An 11,128-nucleotide genomic window follows, 5' to 3' on the forward strand; every position below is an offset into this window, starting at 1 on the left:
CTTAATGCTGAAGGTTGTGCATGCCAACATGAATTCAACTTAATCTGTAGTTCTAGTTACCTCATCAATAAACTCATTAATGTGAAAAAGAAATGAATTCACTAATTTGACAGGAAAACTATGTGACGCTGGTTAATTTCAGTTTGTTTGGTGAACAGTCCTATGGGGTACAATGTTGTGGGTTGTTTCCCACAACTGCAATATTTTATGTGAGGATTTTCCTGATTTACCAACTTTGCATCATGTAATATAAGAGCACGATTTTGGTTTGTAAAAGACTTGAGCACTGGCTGTTGCAGTGGTCTGCGGAGACAGGCTCTTCATACCCCTGACTGTGAAATAGCATGCTAATGTCTGCCGTTTTTCTGGAGTAGCACAAGCTTTCTGACTGAACTGAAGACAGAGCTGTATCTTATATTAATAATATCTAATATTCCTATCAATTTCATGTTTCAAAAAACGCATGTTCCAACCACTGAGGTACAGCCAAGTGTGTGGGTCTTTGTACATGGACATGTGTGTGTTTGTTGAGATTAAGGTAGGAGTGAGAAAGAACCACCATTGTCACATTATATTCACAAGGTCACTTTACTCTGAGATACCACATTGAGTATATTGCTATGGGGACAACTTCTACTCAATCTATCTATCTATCTATCTATCTATCTATCTATCTATCTATCTATCTATCTATACCTTATTGAAGCATATTGTACACTATTTTGAAGAAATGTGCCTTATGTGCAAATGAAACATCTAATTCGTGCATTTTGATTGGACCTTGTAGAGAGTGTCTGGTGGCACAGAATAAAGAGAACTAATGAAGAGTCCGCCCTGCTGTTTCTTTCTCCTTTTTCAGTTTCTGAGCAGAATATATAGGTTTTTTATAAGTCTGCATATAGCAGAAGAATCCCCAGAGACACAGCTCAATCTGTGGAAACTGACAGTTGCAGCTATCATCTCTGGTCAGTCAGTCAGGCTGGAAGAAGCCCGTCTGTTTAAACAGGGGGGATGAATGAATGTTTTGTGGTCAACAGAAGCCCCCCCCCCCCTCCTCATCTCCTCTTCTAACTCTTGTTGTTTTACACTTCAGTATCTCAGTTGGTCCTCACAGCAGCTCTCACCATGACAACGTTTGACTTCTCGGATGTGGAGGCGTTTTTGGACTGCCACCCTGATCTCTTCGAGGAGTATCTCGTCCGAAAGGCCAAATGTGATCAGGTTAGCAGGTGGTTGAAGGAGCATCAGCCGTCGAAAGCGCCCACAGCCGAGGAGAAGCGCGGCGCCGCCAGAGACACGCTCCGGCCGGCCAACCCGGACGGGCTCCGGCGCAGATCGTCCCACATGGAGCTGCGGCGGAACTTCGCCCGGTCCAAAGCCACCACCGCGCACCGGACCTACGACGAGCATGTGAGCCTGAGCGAACACGAGTCCCAGTCCAGCATGAGGCGCCGTGCGCTCCTGCGTAAAGCCAGCTCCCTGCCTCCGACCACCGCGCACATCCTCAGCGCCCTGCTCGAGTCCCGGGTCAACGTGCCTCAGTACGCGTCCAGCGCCATCGACTACAAATACAGACTGAAGGAAACCAACGAGAAGGAGTTCTTCTTGGAGCTGGTGAAAGATATCTCCAATGACCTGGACTTGACAAACCTGAGTTATAAGATCCTGATCAATGTGTGCATCCTGGTGGACGCGGACAGGTGCTCGCTCTTCCTCGTCGAGGGCCCCGCGCACAAGAGGACGTTGGTGTCCAAATTCTTTGACGTGCACTCGGGCACCACAGTCAGACCGTCCTCCAGCACCCTCAACTCCAATGAGGTGCTGGTGCCGTGGGGAAAGGGCATCATCGGATATGTGGCAGAGCATGGAGAGACTGTAAACGTCCCAAACGCATATGAGGTAAATGTGAGCCCGGTGAGCTGTTTCTAGTGGGACAAAAGTTCCATTTACAGTGAGTGAAGCTATTTGTTATCAATGTTTCAACCATGTGAGAATCACCACAGGGTTGAACCTGTCTGGTTTTTTGCATATTCTTTGAGATGAAAGTAACCTCTTTACTCTCTCTCTCTCTCTCTCTCTCTCTCACACACACACACACACACACACACACACACACACACACATAAAAGAGCTGTTCCACAAAAATGCAATGTTCTTAAAGTTGTTTTGCTGCCAGAGGACAGTGTCATACTGGACATTGGTGGAAGCATTGTCCCAACCCTCTGAGGTAAAACTTTATCTCATGACTGTTCCCTCAACTCCAAGAAATGGAGAAATGGACCCTGGGTAATTACCTCAATTATGTCAGTACTAAAATGAATTCCTTCTATAGGAGGAAAAGAAGAAAGGCAGGGAAGCAAACGTATTCTTCTCAGCTCCCCACTATTTAGATTTCATCTTATACACTACCAGTTGCACACACATCATTATATCATGGCCCTGGGCTGCTGGGGAGGCTGAGGCAACACAATGATGCCGAGCCCCCAGGGGTCCATTAGTTTTCTGCTTATAGTAAAAACACTAGGCCAAGGATCACACCTAACAATTACACCAGAGCTGCCTCATCTTCATCTCCAGTGACAAATATTACAAATGATACGTGCAATGTACACACACACACAAGCATGAAATGTAATATGTACAGTAATTTTTGTCTGATGTGTGTCTGTGCCAACACTCTTGCAGGATCATCGCTTCAGTGATGAGATAGACAAGTTAACAGGCTACAAGACTCAGTCCATTCTCTGTATGGCCATTTGTAACAGTGATGGAGAAGCCATTGGTGTTGTGCAAGCAATCAACAAGAATCCCATGGGCACCCCATTTACTGAGGATGATGAGAAGGTGAAGTAGTTTTATGTTTCTCAGCTGGAAAGAAAAAAACTCTACAGATTTTTTCACCAGGAGGTTTTTTTTTTTATATACTTTTTATGGCTGTGTATCACCTTCAGTATTGTTGTTGTTAGTTTGGCCATTAAGAGCATTTTAGAGATAGAGGTTAAAATTGGATTTTGGATTCCCCCGCCAACACCACACACACTTATTGCACTGAAGTGCTTGAGCCACGTAGCTCAAAAAACCATTGGTACATTGGGTCTTTTTAATGGCTGTGGCGAGTGTTCCCTTGGAAGCAAAATACCAGAAAAAATGAAGACAGGACCTCAACCTTAAACTAAAGCGTGGAACATTAGATATGTCTTTCTGGGCAATATATACACACACTTAGTAAACACATTTTGAGTGGATACATTTTCAATTGTTCCCTGAGCAATTCAGTTGGGGTAGATTCAATAAATCCAGAAATCCAGAAATTACAGCTTCATTTATGGCCTTCAGAGTTTATGAGTGAAATTTCATTTCCTCCACTTTGTTGAAGAGTACATAAAATACTGTTTTGGGAAAAGCGTTGGCTTACTTTTTAAGTATGTGGCAAGCCTACGAAACCCTAAGGTTCTCGTTTGAGTTAATTCAGGTAAATACTTTAATAAAAAAGAGATCAATCCAGAATACCAAATGCAAAGAGGTGCTGGTGCAGTAAATATTTGTGGTTTGGAAAAATAATCAGTTTACTTACCTCCGCAAGAATGTGGCTGCGGTTTGTCCACAAGGTGGCAGAATAAAATTGTGGATATTCATTTGAAGTATTCTACGTCCATGCAGTAGAGTCTCTGCCTTAAACTTAAACTGCAGATTGCAGCATTGTTTTATGATTTCTTTGTGGGTTAGTCCTGAAGAAAGCACAAGGCAATTTCAGTGACTATCTTTGTCTAACACTGACTGAAAATGGAAAACACAATCATCTTGATTTGTCATCTCATTTAACTTTATTTAGCCCAAGGCCATTGATGTCCGACTAAACACCTTCTTTCACTAAATCTATATTTTACTAAAAGAGAATGTATTGGAGAGAAAGTGGACTATTTATATTTTCTTTCTCTAATGTCCAATATTACCTATAATGACTAACATTTAAAGATTTTGCACATCTATAAGCCCTGTCTTGTACTTTTATATAGGTGCTGCAGATGTATCTACCATTCTGTGGGATATCGATTTCCAATGCCAAGTTGTTTTCAGAGTCACGCAAAGAGTACGAAAGGAGTAGGGTGAGAATTTTTTTAGTTTTTATTTATTAAAAAAGTTTACTTGTCACATAGCCACTGGAGGGTTGTGAGTGTCATATTATTTTTCATAATCAGTCAAAAAATGTGAATTAAAATCAACAACCATTTTACACACAGAAAAATCCCAGAATAACAACAGCTATTTACACAGTTGCTGACAAAAACCTTTTGAATGTATCCTTCAGCGCCATGACACATCTTAAATATGTCAACCTTGGGTAATGAGCTTCGTGTGTTTGTTTCTGGCCTCAGGCTCTGCTGGAAGTAGTCAACGACCTGTTCGAGGAGCAGACTGACCTGGAGAAGATTGTCAGGAAGATAATGCAGCGAGCACTGACCCTCCTGCAGTGTGAACGTTGCTCTGTGCTTCTTCTAGAGGACATTGACTCCCCTGTCAGACATCTGGCTCTTTATTTGCATTTCTTGTGCAAAATACTCTCCTTATTTCCTTTTTTGTGTCGTGTTAGTTGTGAAAATACATGTCTTCTCTTACAGGTTGTGAAGTTCTCCAAGACATTTGAACTTATGTCCCCCCTGTGCACCGTGGACTGTGACATCAGGTAAACGTTAGATTACAGAAGATACAGCCTCACCAGCAGACATACAGATTCAGGATTTACCTTATGCACCGTTGCTGCAGATGTGGCACCCAATAAACAGACAAACATGGACAAATTACAGCAAACCTAACAAGAAAGTCAATAAATGTTCACTTCTCTTCTGGTGGGTGTTGACCTGACTACTGTGTCCTGTTCGTATTATTGGCTCCATTAGCATGGAGAAGCTGTCGTGTTCTGATTGGCTGATCAATAACAGCATCGCTGAGCTCGTGGCTTCCACGGGACTGCCTGTTAACATCAGCGATGTGTGTCAGGATCCACGCTTTGATGCTGAGGTATGAACTTTACCGCTGACAGACCTATTGAAGTCTGGGTGCCACAGACAGAGCAGAGGGAAGCTCACTACAGTACATAACATGATTAAAAAAATGTGTTGATGATGCAATGTTGCTGTAATATGCATTTAAAATCACACATACAACATCAGTGTCCAACATTTGCATGAGATGTATTTTAAAGCAGAAAATTATCAGCAAATATTAACTGATCTCAGTTGTTCTCCGTTGTCACTGTCTCTTGTCTTCACAGGCTGATCAGGCATCAGGGTTTCACATCAGATCAGTGCTATGTGTCCCAATCTGGAATCGAACTCATCAGATAATTGGTAGGTTGACCAAAAACAATTGATTTGCCCTTTCACACTGTTGTCACTAAGGTGTGTGTCTTTTCTCCAGGAGTCGCACAAATTCTGAACCGACTGGACAGGAAGACCTTCAATGATGCAGATCAGAGACTGTTTGAGGTTAATTACTGAAAACTCATGAATTCTGCACTGCCAAAGTTGTCTATTGTTGCACTAGGTTCACACTTCATTCCACATTATTTTGTGCCCTTACTGTGCTTCTTCTTTTTGTTTTTAAATGAGTGCAGGCATTTGTGATATTCTGTGGACTCGGGATCAACAACACTATGATGTACAATCAGGTTAAGAAGACTTGGGCCAAGCAGTCTGTAGCATTGGATGTAAGCACAACAGCATCTTACTACAATTAAAGCTCTTTTTTATCTTTTACAGTTGTGAAAAACAGAAGACAATGTTTTCTTACATTTGACCATTTTCTTTCCTTTTCCGATTAATCATATATCGTTTAAAAAATGCTGTAAACATAGTACATGCAATTAAACGTACAGAGCTGAAAAAGCAGCAAATCAAATCCTATTTATAATGAAAGACATTAAAGATATAGGCCAGATTCTTCAAACTCTCATTGAGCACATTATGAGACTACTGTTAACAATACTATGCACCGAAGTTTGATATAAATGAAACAACTTAATAATTGCTTAATGCTTAGGTTGTTTTATTTATTATGATGGGAATACCTGTGAATTAGGACAAATTGTGATATGAATAATTGAACATAGACAGTTGCATGCAAAATAATGGCTTGAATAAAAAAATATCAGCCGTGTAACAGTGCGTTTCCTCTGATTAGTACTCAGTATGGAAGTATGTAAGTGTGTTCATTTGTCTTCTGCTCCACTGCCCTGTGTCTAACCTGAGCATTTACATTATCCCCGGCAAACACGGCTCTGCTTCACTCCTATAAATATTTAATCTGCTCTCAATAGGTCGTAATAAATAAATGTGGCTGTCTGCTCGCCTCTTATCAAAGGCAAAATACACTCCTGGATTCTTGTTCCCTAATCTTTAGTGTTTCTCGTGGATCTTTCATCCTTACAAAACACTGAGTATTCAGATATTGATTATCTTGAAGCTTCTTGTATATCTCACAATTCTGCATGATCTCTGCTGTCTTAGATGTTGTCCTACCATGCTACCTGCTCGAAAGTAGAAGTTGACAGACTCAAGGTAAATCTCAGCATGAAGATTTAGAAAACTATATTTTTACTTTCACATTGCAGCTAATAAAACTTTCTAAAATGGATGTACCTGATGGTTGACTGTACAGTAGTTGAAAGTGAAGTATGAGTTTTATTGCTCCACTTCCTCCGTTTGCTGTGATTAACTGCTCTGTCCTCTCCCCAAAAGGCAGCCAAGATCCCCCTGAGCAGTGAGCTGGGTATCAGTGAATTTCACTTCAATGACTTCTCTTTGGACAATGATGCCATGATCACAGCGTCACTCCGAATGTTTCTTGAACTTGGTGTTGTGCAAAAGTTTAAAATTGATTATGAGGTGAGGCTCGGGGAATTTATGCTCACTAGTATGTGTTTATGTCAAGCAGTAAAGTCCACAATAGATAGGCATGTGTGCATATTGCACGTATCACTTACATGTGTGTTCATGTAGGTTTTGTGCCGCTGGCTTCTGACTGTGAGGAAGAACTATCGGACTGTGATGTATCATAACTGGAGACATGCTTTCAACGTGTCCCAGTGCATGTTTGTTATGATCACAGTAAGTTATAAGGTTTTTATGGGTATTTTTCTCACTGAATAACTTCATTTCAACCCGCAGCGCTTTATTTTGAATTCTAGTGAACCTCCAAGAAGCTTCAAAGATGCCAAAAATGTCAGCATGATTTTCTGGGAAATGCTTGAAATGATGCATAAGAAGTATGGAATATTTCCTCAGGATGAAAAAACTGAGTCCAGGGTTTGAATATCTCACTCATTACAAACGTAATGGTAGTTCGGTGTACAGGTGAAAGAAGCTGATTCCAATTATATACCATGTATATGATGGTTTTACTCCATCTTCTCAGCATATTTGTCAATTATGTCAAATTCTTCAATGAAGTGAAGGCAAAATTCAACCTAAGACCCATCAAAACTTATTTTCAAGCTGTCATGAGGAAAGGATGAAACCAGTTAAATCCTCGTCGCTGGAAAAACAAAAAAAAAAAAAGAAAATTCAAGGAGGATTATTTTTGTGCAGCCTAATCAGTAAACATCAGAAAACAAATTTCACATCCTATTGAAAACCTATCAAACAGTAAATAATAAATAGTACAGCATAAACATTAACGTACAGAATAAATGGAGAAGGTCTTAAGAGATTTGTATCCACTTTGCTTTCGCCAGACAGCCAGTTTCCAGGATGTCCTGTCAGACGCAGAGATTCTGGCCCTCATGGTTGGCTGTCTATGTCATGACTTGGACCACCGAGGCACCAACAACGCATTCCAAGCCAAGTGAGTAACTCAGGCCTGAAGTTTGATGGTAAACAGGCATCTTACAGGTGACTGAAAGCTTCACTCCTCTGCTGCTCTTTCCCTTCAGGACAGGTTCTGCTCTGGCTTTGCTCTATGGCACGTCTGCCACCCTGGAGCATCATCACTTCAACCACGCCGTCATGATTCTACAAAGTGAGGTCAGGGCCTGCATGTATATATTCTAATATGATGTGATGTCAGAAAATTGGCAATATTCACTCTTTTATGAGATTCGAACAGATATTTATAACAAGAACTGTGGTGACAATACATTAATCACAATGGCCTCTGACTGGCTGACCATAATCCCACCACTGGTTTACCAAATACCTTGAGTTGGGGTTTCACCTTTGCCAGTTTCGCTTACAAAAAAGAAAGTAAGAAGTGAATGCAGCTAAGAGATGACATCATGCTTTGGAGCTACCAGGTGTTTATCCTTAATACCTTATTGCGTGGCAAAGACAGGTTTTTAGCAGGTAAAACCTTTTTCAATCTTAATCAGCATCATTTCTACATTGTTGATGCCAAAATAAACAAACAAAAACCCAGAAAACAACACACTGGCCAGTTTGTTTATTTATTTATAATTGCACCAGTTCTTATAAGCCAAGCAGAATGGTAGCCACTGTAAAAGGTGGTAGATGTGGCAACTGCTGGATATTTCAGTGGAAAGTACCCACAATTACATCGCTACTGTTTGTGCAGTGTATGAGTACACTCAAATGAGGGGAAAAGTAATGTGTGGGAAAAGCGTCTGTGGCACGTTGGTCTAATTAAAATTCAGTATCCATACTGATAAGGACAAAAGCACATAAAGACCTAAAGCCAGCTGCCACCAAGCAGACTTTGCAACATCCATCCTTAAACTGGCGAATAGACAGAACAAATACAAAGCAACAAACTACCCCACTGTTCCCTTATTTGAAACTTTTATACCTACTATGTGTCTTAGTGTGCTGGTCACCAGTGATGGTATGAGTCTGATTTATTTGATCAACAGGAACTGGGCTCGCTATTGATTTCTTTCAGCGGAGGACAGAGAGAGTCTATACACACTGTTAATTACATTGCTAACAGGAGCTTCGTGTGACACTGAGCAATGACTTTACCAATGCATCGGCTTACAGGAGACATTTTAGTCACTATTACTCAATGCCGCTTTTGTGTACGTACCTATTGTGTACATTTGTATTTGCTTTTCACAGGGTCACAATATCTTTGCAAACCTCTGCTCAAAAGAGTACAGCAACATGATGCAACTACTGAAGCAGGCAATTCTCTCCACAGACCTTATGCTACACTTTGAGTAAGCTTTCATTTTTAAGGGATTGAACAGTCTGTTTGAGAATTTCAGATATTTACCTGAAAGTAAAAATTTATTTCTATTTCTTTTAGTACCAAATGCAAACTGCCTTTTTTTGCCTTTTACAAGTTTTTACATCCTTGACTGTCTCTTTGCCATCCAAGGCGCAGAAACAAGTTCTTTGAGTGTGTCCTGTCTGGAGAATTTACCTGGACAGATGAAGGACACAGAGAAGTTCTCAGGTTTCTATATTTTCTCCAAATGCCAACACCTGTTCTGTGCCATATTTGTCTGAAATGTGACGATCAAACCAAGTTGCTAAAAATGAACTTTGATTTCGCCAACAGGTCTATGCTGATGACAGCATGTGATCTGGGTGCTGTCACACGTCCTTGGAAGATATCCAAACAGGTCAGAGTTTCCCACATTCATCCTTTCTTGTTGAGGGCTTTGAAATTGAAAAGCATTGACTGAATCTGGTTTAAAACGGACCTTTATGCATGTACTTGACCTCCACAATCGTTCCGTTTTTCTTACAATGCCAAGAGCTCAATAAACAGGTTTAGAAGATCCCTACATCAACCTCACCTAAATGTAGTTTTATAATAATTGTTATGTTCTTCTTCTAAGTTTCCAACAGTCATAACACAAAGGTCCAAAATGGCAATAAAAAAAAAATTAAGAAACAAGAATTGTTAAAAATGTCGTCACTCCATTATTCCAGGACAGGCAATCTTTCAGAATAACTTCATTTTACCCAGTATGCTTTTTTAGCAAATGCTTGTGGAAATTAAATTTATATGCAGAGCTTTGAGGGCCCTTTACTGCGTTTTGGAGCGTATAGCCTCCTTTGCCACAGTCGTGTTTTCCTAACCTCTGTAATGGAGTGATCGTGAGACTGACTACATCTATGCGAGTAATAGCAGGAAAGTAGGTTGCTCAATCTCTTGAATAAACCTTGCACAAATGCATGCACTCCTGACATTGAGCCCATGGTTCAATATCAAAATAGTGACATGAATGATTTACACTGATGTCTGAAGGTTGCAGAGCTGGTGACGAGTGAATTCTTCGAGCAAGGTGACAGGGAGAGGTCTGAGCTTAAGCTGACCCCAGCAGTAAGTCAGCAAGCTTTCAAACGTTTAACTTTCACATACTGAGCTAATGCATAAGATTATGACAATTGTTTTTGGTCATGGATAACAGAAACTTATCAAACCTTGCAGGCCATATTTGACCGCAATCGTAAAGACGAGCTGCCTGGTTTACAGCTGGAGTGGATAGATGGAATTTGTAAGCCACTTTATCAGGTAACACTCACTATCCAAAGACAAAAGGTGAGAGGAAATCTGAAAAATATTTTTTAGAATTTGAAAATCAACCATAATCTGTGTGACTGACAGGCACTGTTGAAGCTCAACAGGAAGTTACAGCCAATGGTCGATGAGATTGATGCCAACTGGAGGAAGTGGCAGGAACTCTGTTCATCCTATCAGCAAACACGCGGCCAGTCGGTGTACAATCCATCAACTGAATTAGATCAGGATCCTGATACCCAGAAGGATATAGAAACCAGCCATCACCAAGAGTCCACACAAACTGTGAAGCCAATTGAAAACACCAAGTTTGGATTAAAGTCTAACTTTAGTCAGGACCTTAAATGCAGAGCCAACAGAAACTCTTGTGACGATAAATCAGCATCAACTGGCAACACAACATCTGCAGGAAAGAAGTAGAGCAAGGGAAACATTATACATTGATTTATTAATTAAATGGCTGGCATGAGACTCTTCCCATATCAAGCCTGCAAATTTCTAACATATGAGCTACCCTAAAATGATTTTTAAACATTTAAACATTCAATTTAGTTTTCATCTGCTGAGCAAATTGCTTCTCCAAAGTGTCACTGTGGTTTAACACAGGAGGGGGGATAAAAACCCATTTCACAGTCTCTGCTTAAAG

At 40.6% G+C, this 11,128-nt stretch overlaps 1 protein-coding gene across 1 annotated transcript; it reads left to right on the top strand.

Moving 5' to 3' along the window:
* Positions 1 to 1,125: 1,125 nt before the first annotated feature.
* On the top strand, positions 1,126 to 10,902 carry pde11al (phosphodiesterase 11a, like). Its single transcript, XM_029503766.1, has 20 exons — positions 1,126 to 1,899; positions 2,686 to 2,844; positions 4,017 to 4,106; positions 4,377 to 4,517; positions 4,620 to 4,684; positions 4,899 to 5,019; positions 5,273 to 5,348; positions 5,419 to 5,486; positions 5,615 to 5,707; positions 6,507 to 6,557; positions 6,738 to 6,884; positions 6,999 to 7,106; positions 7,733 to 7,842; positions 7,931 to 8,021; positions 9,069 to 9,169; positions 9,331 to 9,408; positions 9,514 to 9,577; positions 10,210 to 10,284; positions 10,393 to 10,476; positions 10,570 to 10,902. Exons 1-20 carry the CDS (start codon positions 1,126 to 1,128, stop codon positions 10,900 to 10,902), a joined length of 2,829 nt encoding a protein of 942 aa, XP_029359626.1.
* Positions 10,903 to 11,128: the final 226 nt, after the last annotated feature.

The sequence above is a fragment of the Echeneis naucrates genome, chromosome 6, assembly GCF_900963305.1.
Source record: "Echeneis naucrates chromosome 6, fEcheNa1.1, whole genome shotgun sequence".
Lineage (NCBI taxonomy): Eukaryota > Metazoa > Chordata > Actinopteri > Carangiformes > Echeneidae > Echeneis > Echeneis naucrates.

What these genes read in the sequence shown, in the direction of transcription:
- pde11al (XM_029503766.1), top strand. Translation starts at nt 1,126, where the DNA reads ATGACAACGTTTGACTTCTCGGATGTGGAGGCGTTTTTGGACTGCCAC. An exon ending in ACGTCCCAAACGCATATGAG is followed by an intron (nt 1,900 to 2,685) that starts GTAAATGTGAGC and finishes ACACTCTTGCAG; the next exon opens with GATCATCGCTTCAGTGATGA. An exon ending in AAGAGTACGAAAGGAGTAGG is followed by an intron (nt 4,107 to 4,376) that starts GTGAGAATTTTT and finishes TTCTGGCCTCAG; the next exon opens with GCTCTGCTGGAAGTAGTCAA.